Raw genomic sequence first — 23,091 nt, 5'->3', positions numbered from 1 at the left:
TTCATTTCAAACCTGTTAGCTTCATCACTTTAAAAGTTAATTTTTTATAAAACTTTCTAGGAATAAATATAAAGTATTATACATTTTTGAAAAGCTCATCTTATGGAGATTTTAAGAAAATTATACATTTTTACTTAAATGGTTCAGTTTAGGAGTAATTATTTGAACAATAAAATAAATGAAAAAAAAAAAAATTCTTCAAGCTCACTGAGACTTTTGGCAGTTACCCACGCTTCCCCACGCTTTAAATTTAATATAGTATTGTAGCCTTGGTGTTTATTAAAAACATGTATAAGAATCAGTTGCAGAAACGTGCGGTTTCCGAAATTATCGAGAAAAAAGTGATAAAAGTAAAAAAAACAGAAAACCGCTTTTTATCGTGGTTTTAAATTTTGTTCATTTATAACAATAGCTTGGTATATGTTTTTAAATTTATTATCAATTTTTTATTGATACCATGGCATTCTTGTATTTTTAAACTCATTTTGTGGTGAATGTACCCTGCCAATATATAAAGAGTTGAAACATTTATATCAGTATAACAAATTCACAGTGGAAATTAAACCGACACTTTTGACTATTGAATATTATGTACATTACTTTTGTGACTTGTTAAAATGACAACTTTTAAGTGTTCGAAACGTAAATTATTGCTTTCCTATATTGATGGAGGAAGGACAGTTGAGTCACTGTCAATAATTTTAAAAGAAAATTATCAACTTTCTGAGGACAACTTGTGTTTCATCATTAGTGATATTCAAAGGCACATTATTCCGTCATTTAATAAACGATGGATACAGGCGTCACGGAAAAAGGATGCTTTTTTATCTAAGAACAGTGATTGGTTGGATTCTGAATATTGTGTACCTTTACCTAACTCAGAAGAGGCAATTACCGACTCCACGCCATCTACTTCTTTTGAAAAACGCGGAAGACCGTGCGTGTCTTATGGAGATTCGTCAGAATCCAGCAAAAAAAGAAAAAATACCATCCCAGCCAACCAACAAGTATGGGTCCCATAAGGGACCCATACGGGCGTATATAAGGGACCCATACGGATATCCCTAAGGGATCCCAGCGGGAGTTGTCCCAGGGCCCCATCTGGGAACCATAAGGGTTGCCCGCTGGGATGCCCATAACGGTCCCATATGTTTACCGTTTTTTTGCCCTTATGGTTCCCATGTAGGCATTTCTGGTATTTCACACGGTTGCTTTCTGGGATGCCCGTAAGGATCCTTTAAACATACAATTTTTTCGCCCTTACGATTCCTAATAGGCTAACTGTTATTTCACAGGGTTGACCGTGAAGGTCCCATAGTTTTCCAATTTTTTTTTCTCTACTTTGTCGCACACGGTTTATATACAATAGGTGTTTTAATACATAATTTATAAACAATTCATTTTTAAATTCGCCTGTACGTAATCAATAAAAATTATAAACTCTATACTTTTTATCGTTTAAACGTTAAACGATTTACATGTTAATAATTATTAACATGTAAAATTTACAAATGGATGTAGGTAAAAATTAAAAATAATATTAAAATCATTGATTACGCCATTCAGCTGGATATTTGAAAGAATTTATAAAAAAGGAATTTTTACATAAAATACTTCCGATTTTGGTGAACTTTTTCTAAACTTAAAAAATAAAGAGTAAACAAAAACAGTTCTTTAAAGACGTTGTTTTTTGTGTCCATCAATCTGAACTGGGAGCCCTCATGTAGTTTTCGTAATTGTGTATCGGCGACCGTCAGGACCCCGATCTCTTGCGTTAGAAAACCATTTTGATAATTCTGTTTCAATATCTTTATTATTGATTTGATTTGTATTTGGGTTTAGTTTCACAGCATCTATAATCAAATAAAACAACACTGTATTAAAGTAATAAATAATCTTTAACAATTTAATATCTTTTAGTAAGTGATCATATGCAGCATCTCCCTATAGGGACATGCTGCATAATGCATGAACTTATACTACTTACTAAAAAAAACTTGACAAAGCAATAGTGCTTTAAACGATTTCTTTCCCTTCTGCCCTGTCAAATTAAATTGGCGAGCAAGCTGACCATCAAGTAAAACTGGCATCGCTCTCATGACGAAATTACGTAGATCCTCGCCTCCAATGTCTGATATATGTTTTGCCTAAAAGAAATAACATGTAATGAAACATGTAAAAAAAATTGTCATTCTTAATCATGTAAAGTCACGTTTAATCACACTTCCTTTAAACAAGTCACCCTCACTCAAACATAGCAACATCTTTAATCGCAAAATTTTGATATAACGTTAAATTTACACATTTTAAGACACAAGTTAAGTAAAGTTTAACAAGATTTAACAATTTAATATCTTGTAGTAAGTGATGCGGCTAAAATAAGTTTAAAATCTTTATCAGTCAGGAAGCAGAATTGTTTCATATGATATAAATACTTCAACATTAGATTTCAACCCATCCTAATGGCTTTTATAATGATATCATGCCATCCAATCTTAAACCCAAACTATTTTACGCAGTTAATTCTTTCTAAACTTGAGTTTTTTTATTTGTAATTATTGAATGTTGAATTTAAAAATCATTTTAAACTTACAAGAATTTTTTTTTTCTCCACACAACACAACTTTTCCTCTAATGTTTCAACTTCCGCTGTAGATGTCAGTGGCAACTTTATATCTTCAGGCAAATCAAATGTTAATTCTTCACTAACTAGCATTTTTTGCTTAATAGAATGCAATAATGATGTATGCACCTTTAGAGTTTTTTTAATCTCCTCGACATTGCTAACCAAAGTTGTTATTAAATTAAATACTGATTGCAGGTTAGCAGTTTGACATAAACTGGAGCCTAAATAAAAAAATTATTACAATCTTACTACAAACCATGCAATAACACGGTTAAAGATTAGAACTTTTACTAATCTTTAACCATTACCTTGAGGTTTAAAAATGTAGCACTCAAAAGCAAACCTTTTTTTTTTTTAAGTTAAAAAAAATTTTGTATATAGCCCATTCAAGAAATTGCTCAACTTAAAACAAAAAAACTATAAATACATGACAAATACTGATATACAAGTATTAGATTGGAATACTAATATTGGAATACTATTTAACTAAGTAGTTACTATAGGGAATTACCTGCAGTAGTAGAACTTATCATTGACAATGATGTTGCCCTTGCAGCAGTTGAAGCAATAGGAGGTGAAAATTGTTCACTATTCCATATGTTGAAGTCATTAGAATGTTCATCACTAATCAAAATGGTAATAAAAGCTAATTATACATATATTTTTTCTAGTTATCAGTATAGGGGTCAATTATAAAGGATACCACCATTTTTAAGTCGATTTCTGACCCCCTCCTCCAAAAAAAATTTAAAAAAATCTTTGAAGTGACGTCCTTTTCTCACAAGTGACATGAGGTCCTTTTAATATTGACCCTCTCCCTCCCCTTTTTGATGACATTTTTTATGGATGGCCCCATATCACTATTTTATTTTTTCTAAAAACACTTGATAATTTTTTTTAACGCAAGCTACTAAAAATACAGTAATCATTTTGAAGATTGAATACTTTAAGTTTAATTTACAATGTAGCACGCATGACTCCATACTTGCTGTATGCTGTTTTTCCTAACATTTTTAATGAAAATTAATTGATGAAAAGTTCAATTCAAATTTTTACAACTTGTAAATGAATTACTATGCCATTTTTTAAGAACATTATATTAAATTATATATAAATAAATCCTGGTGTGTACACAAATAATGAAACTCACTGTAACAACTGATCGCCAACTCTGGATTTGCTGTTTGATGGGAGTTTGCAGGGTTGCTGTGGCTTTTGAATGAGAAGAGCAGAATTTACCAACAACTTCTTTCTTTTAAAATACAAAAATAATCTTTAATAATGTTAGTTCCTACAGGTAACAAATATGAAATAAATTTCCATATAACAAATAACATATAGAGCAATTTTGTAAAAAAAAATTACTTTGGTTCTACATTAAACAATTGATCATTTTCAGATTCCTCATTTTCTGTTTCTTTCTCGTAACTAATCTTTGTTACTCTTCATCAATATAAAAATGACAAAAACAAAAGACTTTTTAAAAAAAAAAATGTAGCGTTTTTTAATATTATTAACTTCAACACAATAAAAGACAATTTTAAAAAAATAAAATAAATTTTTTAAGTAAAATTATTGTGGTTATTTAAAATAAAAAGTTTTCATAATTATAGATAAACAAAAAAGTCATTAAATGCCTACCGCCTTTTTTTGTTTTTCTTGACAGTTCCAGAACTTTCTTCCATCTCCTCAAATGCATTTTCTAAACTGGATGTGTCTTCTGCCATTTTGGCTTTTTGACGAGCATTGTTTAAACTGTCAAAAAATTGGTTTCAAAATAAAAACTGGTAAAAAAAAAGGTCATATACAAATGTACAATAAATGTAGAAAATAAACTATATGCAAAATAAATTTACCAGCTAATCCCAGCACCCTTGCCATGTAAATTGGCCAATTTATCTCTGCATCATGGCTGTTATTTTTAGCTTTAGAAATTGTATTGGGATTCTTAAATGGTGGCCAATAGCACTTAACTGATGTGTGATTTGATATCATTAACTGGACATTACTAGCATCCACTCCCTCAAGCCATTTCAACGGAACATAGTCTGTTTCGCAAGTGTTTTCAAAAGCAACAATTGCAAACATATTTTAACTAAATAAGATTTTTATAAGTTATAACATAAGAAATGTTTTAAAACTTTTAATTATAGTAATTATGAATTTTTTATTAAATAGAAATAATAGTAGTTTTTAAAAGTTAGCTTTTTATTAATAAATACTTTATATTTTTTTAATAGTTTGAATTATTTGTAAAATAACACGCAGATAACTTGAAAATAGAAAAAGAAAAGTACAATATTCACAAAAACATAAAAATAAAATATGCCATTGAAAATGTAATAATACAACACTATTATTAAATACTATTTATAGTAACTGTTTACATTAATACATGAGACATTTGTAATTTAAAACCAAGTTTTTTCGGACAAAAATCAGCTTTAGTGGAAGTGCATTTGAGGGATTACAACAAAACCATTTTTATGCGGCAGCAGAAAATATTTCGTTCTTAATTTTCTCAATGAATAAACTTTTACAAGGTATGAAAGTTTTTCAACATAGAAAATTGACAGTAAAGATGAGTCAAGTGGATCTGTAAAAAACGGCTCCTGACGATCAAACTCTACACAAACAACAACAGCATCGGAGTCGTTTAAATCATTTCCAGCAAGAATATTTTTAACTAAACAAACTTTGTTGTCTATTGCAAAGCAGTTGTTTCCATTTTCATTACAAACTATAAACTGAGAACCAAAATATTGTTTAAATTGTGAGAGGTGGCGTAACGGCAATGGAACTGAACCATCGAAATGTTTTTTTTTAAATTTAGCAGTGAAATCAGCATCATTTTTTTCAGAGTATTGTAAGTGGCCCTCTGACAATCTACATACAATTTGTGTAACAGGGGACTGTGGACTACGGATTAACTTCTTAAGTCTTCCTAAATAACTTTCAAAAGGAAACGAAGAAACATTGTCTAGCACTCCGAACCTCCGAACATCATCTGACAAGTGTATCAGTGAATGGACGTTATATACACACTGGTCATTTCCATATAACATGCAAAAATTTGACACAAAGTACTTTAACAGTTGTTCAGAATAATCTACATAGATGTTACATAAGGATGGGCTAATAAGTATTCTAATAGCTACTGACAGACACAGAAAATTAATATACAACTTTTAGGCAAAATGCCTTTTAAAACAACAACACCAGAATATAATAAAAATTCCCTAAGTTCTGTAGCCTTCCAATGTTTATATTTAGAGAGTGATCTAGGCTTTCGTGCAAACTCTCGAGGAGTATAATATTTAATTGCAACAAGTTTATCAGATATCAAATCTATTGCTGCCCTTGATAATCTACGAACAGACAAGCTGTGTATCCATTGATTTATAATTCTTCGTACAACTCCTAAACAGACCAAATGCATATAATCTAGAGGAAATCCACTAACCAAGCCTATATTTAAATGTAATACAGGAGATATGAACGAGGAACAATGATGAGCAGGGTCTTTTTTATTTCGGAAATCACTATCAGTTCGCAAAACAGCAAATAGATTAGGCATAACAACTTTCCCAAGCCATTCTCCAGTTTGTACACACCTTTCACAGGAATTATAACTGTTGTGAGGTTTAATGCACTTTATAAAAGCTCGCGCTGGTGCATCACAAATAACTGCTTTTAATTTGATAGAGTAATATTTGTTATTTTTTTCAAACCCTGTCTTCTCTAGCATAGTCATTTCCGAAACTAAATCTTCCATATAATCATCAAGGGAAGTTGGTTTGCTTTTACTAAAATAAACGGCAATCGGAAATGGACACCATCCAGTATTTTTAACCAAGCAAAGTATAGGCCACAAACTATTTGTTGAGCTTTTGAAAATTGGCACACCATCTATATTAATATGCAAATCTAATTGATTTATATCATTATTGAGAGGATACCTTTCGGTAAAAATAGACAGCCAATACTGTAGGCTAAAATAAAAATATTCCCCACCAGCAACATTTCGAATGTTTACACTTCTTCGAGTACTAAGCAAAGATCTTGCATCTTTTGGCAAATCAGGATGTAGCTGGTTTAAAAACCCAAGCAAATTGCTACATGCTGTCTGGGAAATGTTAAATTTTACTGCCCAAGAAACTAACTTATCTTTCAAAGTCTCACTTTCATTGAGTTCTTCAGTGAAGTCATTATTCTCCTCATCACTGTCATCATAAATTTGAGTTGCCCATTCTGGAAAGTCATTATATTCTTCAGTGTTATATAAATCATCAAGCTGACTATTGGGGTCATTATTATCAAATATTGGCAAATTAATTGGATCTTTTGAACTTGACATTTTTACCATATTTATTGGTAAATTATCATTATTTGCTTGAGAAAAATGTGAGGTTGATACATCCAAGTTAGGTATATTCACACATGCACTACTCAATATTTTTGAAACCGCAACAGCTATCTTTCGGTTTTTTGTACGTTTTGAATAAAAATAACTCATTCCAAATAAATAAGCTATAAAAATATTATACTTTGAATTTAAATCTCTAAATGATAAAAATTATAGTTAATTACACAGTAGGGTAAATCAAACTTTCAAAATTTTTTATTTTTTTATTGTAGCACTATATGTGAATAATAAATTTTATAAGTTATAGGAAATCACTTAAAGCATTTTTTTTTTTTAAATTTCTTTTTTTTACCAAGATTGCAATTTTTGAAAAGGTAAAATTGTTTATTTATACATAAAGCAAGGGTGGGTGGTACTTTTTACATTATTGAAATCTGAAACTGTGTAGATTTAAAAAAATATATTTCCATTATATAAATATGTGGAAAAGATATTTTTGTTTCATAATAAATTATGAAACGCGAATCCTTTTTTTATATTAATCTTATAAAATTGTTCAAACATAATAATGAAAATTTAAAAGAGTTATAATACTTTTATTGTCTGATCAATAAATTTCACTAAATGTTAAAAATTCCATAACAAACAATTTAATGTATGATGAAAATGATATTCAAATATAAGTAAAAAATAAAAAAGTATTTTTAATGACTGAAGTTTTTATTTAGTTATACTTACATTTGCATATTATTGCAAAAAAAAATTGTAATATAATCTACATATCGTGTAACACTTTGTTTTATATTCCAATTTTTCTATACAACATCATTTTTATTAAAAAAACGTTTGATGTATAATGTGAGGACAGTGGGTTTTTTTTTTTTTTTTTAATTATTTTGTTGTTATATTATGTTTTCTTCTTTTGCAGTAAAGGCGAAGGGGAATGGGAAGGGGAAGGGGAAGTTTGGGTTTAGTGTTATTGTTGGATTAGGTATATGGAGGTTGGGAGCTAGGTTGATGGTCTGGGGAGTATTTGGTTAGGAAAGGGCTAGGTTTGGGTTGTGAGAAGGTATATGGAGGTTGGAAACAAGGTTGGGGGGTTTTATTAAATGTTTTCTATGTTCGGTCCCTCAGGTAATATATTACGGCGCGGCTATAGTAAGGTGTGCGGTTAGAGCATCATACTTTTTAATAACAATATTTTACGCATATAGTAATAACAACAATAATATTAATAATCTTAATGCAAACAAAAGTACTTACTACTGGTTCTTCTTCTCTTACTTGTTTTTCTTAATAAATATTCTCAAATATTTCTCATCAATATATATGTTCTCTTAATATTAACTTGTACATATAACAATACATTAATTCTCATAATAACGCATATTGAAAGTTACTCAAATATTTTCTTACCAACTTTCCTCATAAAGTTCTCTTTTAAATTCTCCTTTAATTCTTCTCATAAGTTTCTTGTTAAATTTTCCATAAATTCTTTTCATAAATTTCTTATTAAATCTTCAAAACTCTTTTTCTCATAAATTCCTCTTTTAAATCTCTTAAAACTCTTTCTCTTAAAATTCTCTTTTAAATCTCTTCTTCAAAAACTCTTTCTCTTCTCCCAAAGACTTCACTTAAAAACTCTAATTCTTCTTCTCTTAACTCTCCCAATAAAAGCTCTCTTTAAAAACTGTCTTCCCATAAAAAAACACACACTCTCTCTCTGCCAGATTCTTTCTTTTTTTTTTTGAGCTTTTATAGTTCATTAGTTTACTTGACAGGTAAATAGGTCTCTGTATGTACGTCTTTTCTTAATGGTTATTTTTTTATTTTTTTGCTTCATTAGTTTTCTCGTGTTTTATTTATACGACATGATGAATAAGTCTCTGTATGTACGTCTTTTCTTAATGGTTATTTTTTATTTTTGCTTCATTAGTTTTCTCGTGTTTTATTTATACGACATGATGAATAAGTCTCTGTATGTACGTCTTTTCTTGGTTGACTCACTCTTTTCTTCCTTCCAATGTTATTAGCTTGAGTCGGGTAAAACTTAAAGATAATGTTTTTCAATTTTATCATTTTCCCTCCTCACATAGCTCCATTCTTCGAAAAAAATCGTCCCTTGATTTTTGATACAAGGCTAGTTCAAATGTAAGTGGTATAGGTATACTGTTTATCGTGTCTGGCTTTTCGAGATTTGAGATTGATATTGTCTTCCATTCAAGTAGGTTTCGAGATTTGAGTAAACTCGATTCGCGTTTTCAATAAATGTTTTAAACCGTGTAAATACATTCTTAAATATTTCGATAATATAATGTCGTGCAAATGCTTTCAATTTCATATACTTCAATTATAGACTTCAATTTTATATACTTCAATTATATATACTTTCAATAAATTTTTTATAAAATTTCTTAATGATACAACAGTTAAATAAAATCTTGAAAATGTAATGTGAAAAAAAATGGAAAAGAAAATAAACAAATCGTCTCAAAAATAAAATGGCTTAGGCACTGAGTAGCAAGGGCTAAAACCTGAAAAAGTGCCTTGAGAAAAGTTAAGTTTAAAAAGGTGAAATGCAAAACTCAATTCACTAAGTTTAAACCTCAATGTTGCATTTCACACAAAATACGTTTGATCGTCAAAGTCATTGATATCGATATCGTTGTTGTCGTCGTTGTCGTCGTTGTCGTATCATGATAAATCATGATAAATCATCTTCATCTTTATCATCATAATCAATCATCATCATCATTATCATTATATTATTAACATCATCATTATCATCATCATTATCATTATCATTATCATCATCATCATCATCATCATCATCATCATCATCATCATCATCATCATCATCATCATCATCATCATCATCATCATCATCATCATCATCATCATCATCATCATCATCATCATCATCATCATCATCATCATCATCATCATCATCATCAACATCATCATCATCATCATCATCATCATCATCATCATCATCAATATCATCATCATCATTATCAAAATTATCATTATATCATTATCATCATCAATAAAAATCAAATTATCAATTAAACATATTATAGTTTAAATCGCTCACATGGGTAGGGTTCGCGAATTTCCCTATGCGTTACTCACTCGCATGTTACCCGTTATACCTTTTATTTACTTTCCTTGAAATTCGTTTACCTTTTTGGTAAACCTGGAACAAAATAACAAAATGAATAAGTTATTTGTCATCAAATCTTTGTTTAACTTTTGATCGTATTCTTGTGTTTTAGTTATTAGTGTTCTTATTGTCTTATTTAAATCTGTTGGCGTTTTGAACATAATAGCCAACGGAACATTACTTTCATTTTTCGGTACTTTACTTAATGCATTATAATTATTCATGAAACGTTGGGTTTTTGTAGTTGAAGGCTTCTTAATTAATGATGACTCTAAAATATTATTCTCCTGATAAGAATTAGTAATTATATAGTTCCTTATACTTGGTATTTTGAGAAAGATTGGGAACTTTGAAACGCTTGGGGAGTACGATACTTGAACTTCGAAGAAAGCTTTAAACTGATTTCTTAATTTGGTTATGTGTTCATTGATAAGTGGTTTAGTCGTCTTAAAATCATATGTCGGTTCATGATCGATGATTTTCGAACAAAGAAGAAATATTGGAATGAACAAAACGAGTTGCAAAAGTAGAGCAGTCATAGTAAGGCTTCTACTTTCCTTATACGGTTCAGAAAAACGGAATGAACGATTGAATGGTATGTTTTTGGGTGGAAAATGAGGTAGCTGATCTGAAGTAACTTTCTTTAGAATCGGAGGATGAAGCTTTTTCACTGGTTCTGAAGTATACTCTAGCTCTTTGTAGAGCCTCCAATTTGTAGGAAACACATTTGTATCTTTGAGGATTCTGATATCATAATTATCATTAACTTTTAACTGAGTTGTGCCTTGGTTTTCTGAACTTGTACATAAGTCTTTTAGGGAACTTAAACTGATTTGGTTTGTGAAACAACTTTCTGTATGTTCTTCTACTGTCGTACAATACTCTCCGTCAGTTAATGGATTCAAAATGCCTTTGTTAAGAGGTGTTTCAATAATTCGTTGCCGATCTTCGTTGTCATGATTATAATTACCGCTTTCTGATTGAATTTTAATATCTAACTCAGAAGTTGTTGTTTTTCTGCTACTTATGTCATTTTCATTAAGATGGTCTAATACTTTTGGCTTCGAGGAAGTATCAATATGTCCTTGGTTTTCGTAACATAAGTTTGGTATTACAATTGGAGTTTCGTCAATTACATGCTGTTGGTTTAAATCTACTATATTAACAGGAATAACTGTTTCTTCTTCTATCTTTTGGTCAACTTTATCGTTTATTTCTTCGGTATGTTCTGGAGTGAAATATTCAGGTGTAATGTAATCTTCCGACTCAGCTTTAGAATTATCATCGAGTATTTCGGGGTAGGTATTTGTGACTATTTCTTCAATGTTATTTTGATCAATTTCTACATTACTTTCAATGTCATGGGAATTGCTTAATGAACTTGTTTCATTTTTGGTAAATTGCGGATCTTCACATTTTATGGCTTTCACATTTTGGGGTTCACAAATTGTTGAATTAGGTTGATCAAAATCTTTCTTGTTCGTTTCCTTGTTCTCTTGTTGCAGTAGATTTCGTTCAGTAATGTTTTGTAACAAATATCGAAACTGGTCTTGTAGACAGTTCATCTCATGGGTGATCTGTTTATCATTCTCACGTATATTTTGAATCTCCTGTCGCATATGTTTATTTTCATCTTGGTTTGGGGTGTTAAAATGTGGATGATTCATTCTATAAGACGTATAATCTCTTGCTGATGCATTATCGTAATAATCGTTGTTGGTTTCATATGGGTAACTTTCATCAAATGTTGACATCTGATTGTTTGTGTAGGGGTTATACCCGTAATCACAATAGTCATTTCTATGGTAATCTTCTGTATCATCATACTCCATGGTTGTGTCGTCATCATTTTCGAAATAATTCTCCTGATATTGAGCAATACTATCTACGCCTAGTATACGAATTGACGTATCATTTCTTTGACTTTCATAGATACCTGCTCGTGTATTTTGAAAGTTATTCCACTTGTTATTTTGTGGCTTTGATTTTACGTAATTATCCTTATAAGTTTGTTGTGGGTTATTTGAGGTAATGGATCTCCAATTTCGGTTACTCGAATCGGGTTGAATGTATTTATTGCCCATGTTTCTGTTCTGGTTATCAAAATTTCGTGGAGTCCAGTTTCTATTGTTTCTCCATTGCGGTTGTTGCGTAACGTTTTTCCTGTACAGATACTGCGAATTGTTACTTTGTGGAATCCTGGGATCTTGATATTCTTGTCTGCATTGTCTTGCCAAATGTCCCGTTTTATTGCATATAAAGCAGGTTGGTTGATTTACTGTAGCTGGGTTAAAATCTTGACTTTTGCCAAAATTACTATTCGTTTGTCTCCTTAGTCCAACTTTTAGCTTTCTGATCTCTTCTTTGAGCCTAGCTACTTCTCTAGTCGCATTTTCTGGATTAGCTAAATTTGCAGGTGTTGCACTATACGCAGCCACAGGTGGTGTGTCGCTATCGGCAAAAGATACAGTGTTATGCTTAGTAGACTGGTTTTGTAACTTTGTCATGGTCTTTATCACTGTTTCAACTATGCGAGCGTCATCATCAATGTTAACCGAATTATTCACTCTAGCAATTCTGACTGCTTGTGTATATGTCTCTGGTTGGCTTAAGAGAAGTTTTCTCTTTAAATTAGGATTAACTCCTTGAATAAAAAGATCTCTTTTAGTTTCTTCCGAAACTTTTAATTCTTGAGATAGCTTCTCTAAACTTGCTATAAAATGCTCAAGCCCTTTTTCTCCTTCTTTTAATCCATACAGCTGGGTTTTCTTAATCCAAATACGTTCTGGTGGTTCATACTCATTCTGAAAAGCTTGTTGAACTAACTGTAAATCTTGTCTTATTTTGTTTGGAAGGGATTCATAAAATATCGAAGCAGATTTATTTAAGCAAAGTGGAAAGGCGCAAAGTTGTTCATTATTGTCCCATTTGTTAAATGTGGCAGTTCTCTTAAATTGAAGGAAAAATTCTTTAACATCATCATCCGGTCCTCCGTTAAATTGTGGTAAACTAGATTTATCGATTGTTGGTCTTAATGAGGTTGTAATCTTTTCTAACCAATTAAGAGTGTTTCTCTCATCTTTTTGTCTAACCAAAGAAACTTCGGCTTCTTGTTTTGCCGTGGAATTTAATAGTTTTCTGACAACCTTTTCTATCTTCTTTTCACTTATAATTTTATCAATATACTCATCTCGCCTATCATTTTCCTCGTGTCCTAGAGAGTCTCGATCAAAGTTATCTATTGGTAAAACTTCAATGTCGGGTGTGATACAGTTGGGTGCAGATGGTGTTTTTGAGTAAAATAGTGGTATAATGTTAGGGTTATTGTTGTTATGAGGTGAACCTGAATGACTTGCCATTTTTGATGTTGATAAAACTGTTTTTTAAATGTTTATTAAAAATGTTAATTCACTTTTACTTTTTCGAAAATGATTAATAATTAAAGTTCACTGATTTATGAAGAAATGAGTGAATACATAAATCTCGGTAGGACCTCCAGTGTGAGGGCGGTGGATTTTTTTAATTATATTTATTTATTTTTATTGTTATATTATGTTTTCTTCTTTTGCAGTAAAGGCGAAGGGGAATGGGAAGGGGAAGGGGAAGTTTGGGTTTAGTGTTATTGTTGGATTAGGTATATGGAGGTTGGGAGCTAGGTTGATGGTCTGGGGAGTATTTGGTTAGGAAAGGGCTAGGTTTGGGTTGTGAGAAGGTATATGGAGGTTGGAAACAAGGTTGGGGGGTTTTATTAAATGTTTTCTATGTTCGGTCCCTCAGGTAATATATTACGGCGCGGCTATAGTAAGGTGTGCGGTTAGAGCATCATACTTTTTAATAACAATATTTTACGCATATAGTAATAACAACAATAATATTAATAATCTTAATGCAAACAAAAGTACTTACTACTGGTTCTTCTTCTCTTACTTGTTTTTCTTAATAAATATTCTCAAATATTTCTCATCAATATATATGTTCTCTTAATATTAACTTGTACATATAACAATACATTAATTCTCATAATAACGCATATTGAAAGTTACTCAAATATTTTCTTACCAACTTTCCTCATAAAGTTCTCTTTTAAATTCTCCTTTAATTCTTCTCATAAGTTTCTTGTTAAATTTTCCATAAATTCTTTTCATAAATTTCTTATTAAATCTTCAAAACTCTTTTTCTCATAAATTCCTCTTTTAAATCTCTTAAAACTCTTTCTCTTAAAATTCTCTTTTAAATCTCTTCTTCAAAAACTCTTTCTCTTCTCCCAAAGACTTCACTTAAAAACTCTAATTCTTCTTCTCTTAACTCTCCCAATAAAAGCTCTCTTTAAAAACTGTCTTCCCATAAAAAAACACACACTCTCTCTCTGCCAGATTCTTTCTTTTTTTTTTTGAGCTTTTATAGTTCATTAGTTTACTTGACAGGTAAATAGGTCTCTGTATGTACGTCTTTTCTTAATGGTTATTTTTTTATTTTTTTGCTTCATTAGTTTTCTCGTGTTTTATTTATACGACATGATGAATAAGTCTCTGTATGTACGTCTTTTCTTAATGGTTATTTTTTATTTTTGCTTCATTAGTTTTCTCGTGTTTTATTTATACGACATGATGAATAAGTCTCTGTATGTACGTCTTTTCTTGGTTGACTCACTCTTTTCTTCCTTCCAATGTTATTAGCTTGAGTCGGGTAAAACTTAAAGATAATGTTTTTCAATTTTATCATTTTCCCTCCTCACAATAACAAAAAAACCTTTTTTTATAAATCAACAGAAAATATTTAGTACTTAATCTTCTCAAGGCCATCATTAAGACTTAACAACTTCCAGCCTGGAAGTTGTTTAGCCTCAATGCAATTTAATATTATTATTAACAATTGTTTTACTTTATCCTTTTTTTGAGTTTTTGTTTTGTTTTGCTGGAAGTCTTCCAGCAAAACAAAACAAAAACTTAAATATAATATATAATATTATATTTGATATTAAATATAATATATAATTGATATCATTATTTTCAATTTTCTTTTATACATATTTATTCACATTTACGATACATAAACCGTAAACATTTTTTGCAGAAAATTATTTGCAAATGTAAAAGAAAAGAATTAATGCAATCATGAACAATTGCATAAGCAATTTATGAATATGATAACTTTAAACAAAGTACAACAAAAGAAATAAGAAATAACACATATTGCAGAGCGGTAAGCGCCAAATCATTTTAATTTTAAATATTACTTTTTCAAATCTGCCTCAATATCAATTTTTTATTTATTTCCCATACGGGTCCCAGACAGATCCCGCGAAAAAAGCCCCTATGTATCCCATACCAGATTACCGGACAAATCCCATACGGTACCCATATGTTTTGGTTGGCTGGGATGTTACTTAAGGAATATGGATTTGATCACATCTTTAATACATATCTTCAGGCGTTGCGTTCAATAGGAGAAGAAGCAGAAGCAAAACTTGTGGAATTATTAAGGATGGCTGATAAAGACAAAAAAAACTTAATATCGAGTTTTATGGAAAACGCAAGCCAGAAAAATATGCTAACGGATGAAGAAGCACTCAGCGTGTTTATTGACTTAGATTTAATAAAAGCACAATATTTGTACATGAGGAAGGTGACAAATGAACGAAACTGTTCCATATTCCCACCATATTGTAAAATTCAAGAAATTAAACAGACCTGCTATCCACCATCTTCTGCAATAGAAATTACGAACACACATGCGAAAATTCTGGAACTGCAAGATTTATTGGATCACACTGTAGCTAGAATTTTGACTATAGATTCCGTGTACAGTATTGAATTCAAACATTTACTTTTATATAGTAAATGGGGCTGTGATGGTTCCTCTGGCCAAAGCCAATACAAGCAGAAACTTCCAGAGGAATCTGAACTTATTTCTGATGCAAATTTGTTTACTAGTTCTTTGGTGCCTATCAAACTAATTGATATAGTAACTGGCGCAGTTGTTTGGCAAAATCCGGCACCTTCATCAGTTCGTTTTTGTCGACCTATATGCATAGAGTTTTGCAAAGAGACTCCCGAGAAAACTAAAGCCGTTGTAGATGAAATAAAGAGCCAAATAAACTTTTTGCGGCCGTCTATAATTAATAAAAATGGTAAAAGTGTTCAGGTAAAACATGAGCTTTTTCTAACAATGATAGATGGAAACGTGGCTCAGGCATTAACGGATACGCCTTCTGGATCTACATGTACAATATGTGGAGCTACTCCACGGCAAATGAACGATTTGACTAAAGTGGCTTCTAGGCCTGAAAATGAAAGTTCGTATCAATACGGATTGTCTACATTACATGCCTGGATTCGTTGTATGGAAATGATATTACATATTTCTTACAACCTTTCTTTCCAAACATGGGCAGCCACAAGTGAAGAAAAAAAACGGCTAAAGCAAGAGAAGAAGATCTTGGTGCAGAAACGTTTTCGTGAAGAGCTAGGGTTGATCATTGACAAACCAAGACAAGTAAGTGGTAATACCAATGACGGTAATACTGCTAGAAGATTTTTTTACAATGCAAGCTGCTCTGCTGAAATCACTGGAGTGGATGAAAATTTGATTAAGCGATTTTACATAATTCTGCAAGCTCTCTCCTCAGGTGTTATGATAAATGCTGAAAGTTTTGGTAGTTATGCTGTAGAAACTGCCCGAATCTATGTGACCAATTATGGATGGTACTATATGCCATCTTCAGTACACAAAATCTTACTTCACGGAGAAAATATCATAAAGCATTTTGCAGTACTTCCTATCGGTCAACTTTCAGAAGATGCGCAAGAATCCCGTAATAAGGATTATAAAAAGTTTCGCCTTCATCATGCCAGAAAATGTTCTCGATCAGTTACAAATGAGGATGTATTTCATACCCTTCTGTACACTTCCGATCCGTACATCACCAGCATTAGAAAACCGTATAACAAAAATGTGCAAGAACTTGATGAAGATACTCTGCAGCTTTTGAAAGTCAACGAACTGATTTCAGGAACTAAAAGTCCTTATGTAGTTGTGATATAGTACCTTTAACATACCTATACATTATTTCATAAAAACAGCTATTTAAAAATTGTTCTTTAGAAACTGTTTTAAATATTTCTATAATTAGTAGGTAAGCATTTTATGTACTTTTCGTCGTTTCTAATAACTTTAAGATATTTTCATATATTTGTAAAGAATTATGTTAAAGTGTAAATTATTAAACTGCCAATTTTGAAGTTTTTGATTTTTATTTATTTATTTTTAATATTGTATTACAAAAAAATTCTTACAAAAAGTATTTCATTAGAAGCGTCATATACTACTTTACATTTGTGCAAATTTTCAAATCTCTATTTTTAGTAACAAAAAAGTTATCGATTTTTGGTCCGAAACACACCTTTATTTTCCACTGTGCGCCGTAGTCCTCGAGCCGCGAGCGCCCACCATTTTGTCAGAAGATGAAAGAAAAAAATAGTGAAAATAGTGAAGATGAAGAAGAAAATGTAAAAAGAAACAAGAAAGCAAAATGGTTCAACTTAAGATTTTAATAAAAAAAGCAAAATAATTTTTAAATCTTAAATACGAAAGAATTCAAAATATTGTGTTTGTGCAATATCAAGACATTAAAAATTTGCCTTCAGGCCCGGATTAAGGCGTAAGCAGTGTAGGCTTCAGCCTACACAACCATGGATTTAGGGGCACGGGCACTACATACTATCCTTTTTTTTTTTTTTTTAAACTAGAAAAATTGTACAATCTGTAAGATGATTATTGACAATAAGCACAATACTATCTTGATGTTATTTTTATTAAAATAATATCGGAAATTTGAAATAGTAATAATCAATGCGTTTTGTCGTGCGGTCTTCTAAACCTCGTTTTATTTTTAGATTGTTATTTTTCCGTAGAACCGGTCGCACACCGATAACGTATGTGGAGCCGCAGAGGGCAGACAATGCCAGTGCGTTTACTTATTTATATTTGTCGTAGCTCGCCGCCGATGGTCATAAATTGGGTAAAATAGTATTTATACTATTTTACCCAATTTATGACCATTTTTTAAAATTTTTTTAAAATATTTTTTTTTATTTAAAATATTTTAAATGATTTTATAAAATATCAAATAGTATTAGTATTTCGTATACACGCGTCTCGTGCATCGAAAATTCCTTCGTTTGATCGTACGTATGTTTTGTTAACACTATTGTAACTTGTAAATTTAAATTATATATAGTTTAGTGTTCGATATTTATGTAAAAATGAATCAGAAACGACATATTAGTGGAGCCCAAGCGAGAAAGCGTGTAATTTTAAAAAAAGAAAAAGAAGTGATTTTACTTAGTAAAATACCTAGGTTAAATAATTTTTTCAAACAAATAAATAACATTACCCCTACTTGTGTTGAAGATAATAAACTAGAATCTTCAAATGACATAACTATTACTAATAATTGTTCTACTACTTCTACTTCTATTCAATGTACTCCGTCTTCTTCAGATCAATCAGTTGTTGATGTAAATGAGGAATCAGAAAAATCTGAGCTAAATGTCATTCCTAATCCTCTTACGCAGAATAATACAAATAATTTTAAAGATCCAGCAGATTGGACAAATAGTAATATATGTCGTAATTATATTGCAAAATTTGGATATGATCAGAACATTGATGCAGATTTTACCTCATCAAAACGATCTTATTCTGATTATGATCGTTATTGTAGTAAATCAATCTTTACGAAAAATCGAAAAAACGTAGAAAATGTTTCACGGAAATGGCTTGTTTATTCAATTTCAAAATTTGTATTATTTTGTGCTCCATGCAAATTATTTGGATGCAGTACTCAACTGGGAGATGCTGGATTTAATGATTGGAAAAATGGACATTTACTTATTTCCAGGCACGAAAATTCTTTGGCACATAAAAATAATACATTAAGTTTTATTACATTACAAAGTGATGTAGGTAGAATTGACACTCAATTGGCAACACAAGTGACTGATGAAATGAATTACTGGAAAGCTGTTCTTCATCGAATTGTTGAAGTAATTAAATTTCTCGGTGCAAAAGGTTTATCATTCAGAGGTGATAATGAACAATTTAACAAAATTAATAATAGGAACTTTTTGGGAACGTTAGAGTTACTTGCTAAATTTGACCCTTTTATTGCTCAACATATAGAAAAATATGGGAATAGAGGGAAAGGAACTCCGTCTTATTTATCATTTACAATCTATGAAGAACTTTTACTTTTGATGAAGAATGATATAATTAAAATTATATTAAAAGAATTAAAAGCAGCCAAGTATTATTCTTTAATTGTTGATTCTACACCTGATATAGCAAACGTCGATCAACCTGTTATTGCATTAAGATATGTTTTACCTAGTGGTGTACCTGCAGAAAGATTTTTAATATTCATTTCAAACAGTGGTCATAAATCTGAAGAAATGAGCAATGTTGTAATGGATTTTCTTAATTCACACAAAATACCAATTGAAAATTGTCGTGGCCAGAGCTACGACAATGCGAGAAATATGTCAGGTCAGTATTCTGGATTGCAGTCAAGAATTAAAAGTTTTAATTCATTTGCAGAGTATGTACCATGTTCTGCACATTCTCTTAACTTGGTCGGAACGTGTGCAGCAGAAAGTTGTAATTCTGCTACTTCATTTTTTATGCTTCTCCAGGAACTATACAATTTTTATTCTAGTTCTACTGCACGTTGGGAAATTTTAAAAACATATTTGAAGAAAAATCTTTTTGTAAAAAATTTATCAGTAACTCGCTGGAGTGCTCGTTTTGATGCTTGCCATGCTTTATTTAATTCTTATGCATTTATAATTGAAGCTTTGCATAGTATAGTTGATAATCAGAAAGAAAAAGCTGTATATAAAGTAGAAGCTAATGGGTTGCTTGCAAGATTAAAAGCTTTAGAAACTGGTTTAATGATATGCATATGGAATTCAATATTAAACAGGTATTTCTCACCCTATAAATTAATTATTTTTAAATAATAAATTATGCTTTCATTTATTTTATTAGGGTCAGCTTAATAGATAAATAAATTAATATAAAGTTTAATATGATTTTAGTTTTAATGCTACAAATAAAAAATTACAATCAACTGACATTGATCTTAATACAGTATTAGACCTATATAATGGCCTTGAAAATTACTTGGTACAGATCAGAGATGATTTTGATGTTTTTGAAAATAAGGCTGTAGAAATTACTGATTGTTCGGAGTATGCCAAAGATTCCAAGAGAAAAAAAAAGAGAAAGGTATGTTTAACTTATTAATTTTAAAATACACATAAAATAATTTGAAAAAAGTCATAAACATTAACAACATTAAAAACTATTTTTTTTTTAGGCTATGGCTGATGAATCAAGATCTCAACCTCTCACAGAAATCACAGGGAAAATAGATTTTGTTAGAAATGTATATTATGTGATCATTGATACTCTTAAATGTCAACTTAGTTCAAGAAGACAAGCTTATGAAAAAATATCAGATATTTATGGGTGTATACCCACATTGTATAAAACACCGAGTTCTATTGTTATAAGGAACACATTTGAAACTTTGGCAAAATATTTTATTGATGATGTTGAAAACTCAAGCTTACTTATAGATGAGTGTATTCTTTTTTCAAAATCAATTTCCACGGATAAAAATGTAAAATCTGTTCTCTCTATGTATAAGTACATCAAGACCAAAGAATTAGAGTGTATGTTTCCAAATTTAGAAGTAGTTATGCGTATGTACCTTAGTACAGCAGTTTCAAACTGCTCAGGCGAAAGAGCTTTTTCTGTACTTAAAAGAGTAAAATCCTACTTGAGGTCAACCATGAAGGAGGAAAGACTGAATGCATTAGCAATATTTAGCATTGAAGCAGAATTGGTTGAAAAATTAGATTTTAATAATACTATTAACACATTTGCCCATCAAAAAGCAAGAAAAAGAAAAGTATAAAATAATGGTTTGTTACTTTTTGTAATACGATTATTTTATATTTTTATATATCTAAAATATATTTTGTTTAATTTTAATTTTATGTTTTTATTTGTTTTCACATAGGTATTATATACATGTACATATTGATGTGGCTAATAAACCTAAAATAAAGTTTTATTATTTATTCAAGTATCGAGTAGAGAAATATGTAAAAAAAAAAATTTAATTGGGGGCACCAAATTTTTTACAGCCTATGAGTACTGTAGACCTTAATCCGGGTCTGTTTGCCTTGCAAAAGTGGTCCTCGCCACATTTTCATAATCGTTTATGCCCAAAGGTTAGTCAGTTAATTTTAGTGTCAAACAGTGAAACCACTAAAATACACATCAGTAGGTAAAACAGAAACGACAGAAAGCGACTGCTCTCTCACAGAGAATCAAAGAGGAATAAAAGATTTATTAGGAGCAAAATCCCGGGTTTGAACCGGGGACCTCTCGATCTGCAGTCGAATGCTCTACCACTGAGCTATATCTCCTCTTAGAATGTTCATTAAATAATTCATTATTTAGTTGCAGACATAAGAATAATTTTGTATGATTACATAGCCGTCTTCTACTGTAAAAAATAAAAAATTCATTTTTTAAAGTTATTCTACATTGATTATTCTCTAAAATACCTTAAATTTATCATATATGTTGTAAACTTCAACATTTTAAAAGTATGAAAGGAGTTATACTTTAGATAATAAATGTTATGTTAAAATGATATGGTAATAACCAAAGAAACAGAAGTTAAAAGATTTTTTTATTAAATAGGGTGAGAAAATAATGATTGAATGAATCATTCTTGTATATATATGGCAGTGTTAATATAAGAAATACGATTTTGCTTTATAATATATATTGAATAAAAATAAAATCAGGTCTAAAAAAATAAATTTCAACAGACTGAAAAGTTTTATTAAATCATTTCAATAAGTTTGATTTTCAACTAAATGTAGAAATGATTATCAGCATGTTAGAAAAGCAGTTCCTCCTTTATTAATTTTTCAATGAGACTTTAAAGCATCCTTTGCACAAAGGAATACAAGATAAACTAAAGCTGATGTTCATCTACTTTTCATTTGCTTTCTATGGTCTTGACTGGAACTTTCTGGTCCCATTTGCTCTTTTTATCTGAAGGAGCTGTTGTTGGAGGTGGTGGAGCAGCTTTTTTAACAAACTCAACCTGAGTGCGTTTTAATTTCTCCTTTTCTTTTTTATCATGATATTCTTTTTGTAATTTTGCTAGATTATCATAATGTGATTCTGGTCCCCATATTGTTGGGTCAAAAATTTCTTTAGGAAAGTTTGTACCATGTTCATCTATGCCTATGAAACTAACAAGTTTTTCATAAATACTAGGATTACGAAATTCTTTCTTCCGTTGCACATACTCATTAACATTCATTCCTTTATTTTTCTTTTCAATTAACCTGGCAATTTTTTCCTGCAATGATTTTGAGCAACGACCTTCAGGCTCAGGAGGTAAACGTACAGTTTGCTCTTTTTCTACATGTTCTGGAGTATCAACCACAGAGCTTGGTGATGCACTTCCTATTGAAGACATTATATTTCCTCCATCAAATAGTCCTAAATTTACAGCAGAAGCTGGTAAAGAGAGTTCAACACTAGCTCCCTCATCATCTGAGCTTTCATCATCTGAATACTCTCCAATATATGAAACCAAGCCTCTAGGCTTTGCTATATTATCTGATAATGTAGTAAGTGGTGTTACAGTTATAGATTGAATGGGAGATGATTTCTCTGAAAGGATTAAGTCATGATCTTCATCCTTTATTTCATCTTCATTATCATTATACCTGGATAAGTCAGTCAAAGACATTTCTTTCTGAAAACTACAAAGCAAACTAAATTAAGACAGACAAAATATACTCTAAAATACATATAATTATATATAAATACATATAATAT

At 30.6% G+C, this 23,091-nt stretch overlaps 4 protein-coding genes, 1 non-coding gene and 1 pseudogene across 7 annotated transcripts; 1 reads left to right on the top strand and 5 right to left on the bottom strand.

Annotated features, from left to right (window-relative positions):
* Positions 1 to 1,620: 1,620 nt before the first annotated feature.
* On the bottom strand, positions 1,621 to 8,732 carry LOC149894546 (uncharacterized). Of its 2 annotated transcripts, XM_090076957.1 has the most exons (9): positions 8,409 to 8,732; positions 4,483 to 4,721; positions 4,268 to 4,381; positions 3,992 to 4,069; positions 3,777 to 3,878; positions 3,138 to 3,250; positions 2,594 to 2,847; positions 1,988 to 2,147; positions 1,621 to 1,853 (listed from the first exon to the last, which is right to left on the bottom strand). In XM_090076957.1, exons 3-9 carry the CDS (start codon positions 4,351 to 4,353, stop codon positions 1,720 to 1,722), a joined length of 927 nt encoding a protein of 308 aa, XP_089933083.1. In that variant the 5' UTR covers positions 4,354 to 4,381; positions 4,483 to 4,721; positions 8,409 to 8,732; the 3' UTR covers positions 1,621 to 1,719. The 2 variants fall into 2 exon arrangements, with proteins under 2 accessions (XP_089933083.1, XP_089933084.1); XM_090076958.1 differs by lacking the exon at positions 8,409 to 8,732 and having other exon boundaries at positions 4,479 to 4,814.
* Positions 4,896 to 7,188, bottom strand: LOC149894547 (uncharacterized; annotated as a pseudogene).
* LOC149894545 (uncharacterized) lies at positions 8,306 to 14,883 on the bottom strand. Of its 2 annotated transcripts, none has more exons than XM_090076931.1 (2): positions 14,215 to 14,883; positions 8,306 to 14,103 (listed from the first exon to the last, which is right to left on the bottom strand). In XM_090076931.1, the coding sequence occupies exon 2, from the start codon at positions 13,512 to 13,514 to the stop codon at positions 10,152 to 10,154; it is 3,363 nt and encodes a 1,120-aa protein (XP_089933057.1). In that variant the 5' UTR covers positions 13,515 to 14,103; positions 14,215 to 14,883; the 3' UTR covers positions 8,306 to 10,151. The 2 variants fall into 2 exon arrangements, with proteins under 2 accessions (XP_089933057.1, XP_089933058.1); XM_090076932.1 differs by having other exon boundaries at positions 8,306 to 14,090.
* Positions 14,884 to 18,564: 3,681 nt separating this feature from the next.
* LOC149894544 (zinc finger MYM-type protein 1-like) lies at positions 18,565 to 21,136 on the top strand. The gene is made up of 3 exons (XM_090076950.1): positions 18,565 to 20,137; positions 20,253 to 20,442; positions 20,534 to 21,136. The coding sequence occupies exons 1-3, from the start codon at positions 19,164 to 19,166 to the stop codon at positions 21,134 to 21,136; spliced, it is 1,767 nt and encodes a 588-aa protein (XP_089933076.1). The 5' UTR covers positions 18,565 to 19,163.
* A 442-nt stretch (positions 21,137 to 21,578) lies between these two features.
* Trnac-gca (transfer RNA cysteine (anticodon GCA)) lies at positions 21,579 to 21,653 on the bottom strand. Its single transcript has one exon. It is a non-coding gene; the product is annotated as a tRNA-Cys (tRNA).
* Positions 21,654 to 22,007: 354 nt separating this feature from the next.
* LOC145192647 (SAP30-binding protein-like) lies at positions 22,008 to 23,053 on the bottom strand. Its single transcript, XM_080069954.2, has one exon. The coding sequence runs from the start codon at positions 23,000 to 23,002 to the stop codon at positions 22,238 to 22,240; it is 765 nt and encodes a 254-aa protein (XP_079926080.2). The 5' UTR covers positions 23,003 to 23,053; the 3' UTR covers positions 22,008 to 22,237.
* Positions 23,054 to 23,091: the final 38 nt, after the last annotated feature.

Source organism: Hydra viridissima, unplaced genomic scaffold, assembly GCF_058129835.1.
Source record: "Hydra viridissima isolate aposymbiotic clone 2 unplaced genomic scaffold, HvirCarnegie_v1 scaffold_1, whole genome shotgun sequence".
Lineage (NCBI taxonomy): Eukaryota > Metazoa > Cnidaria > Hydrozoa > Anthoathecata > Hydridae > Hydra > Hydra viridissima.
This window is presented reverse-complemented; position numbering and strand designations above follow the sequence as displayed.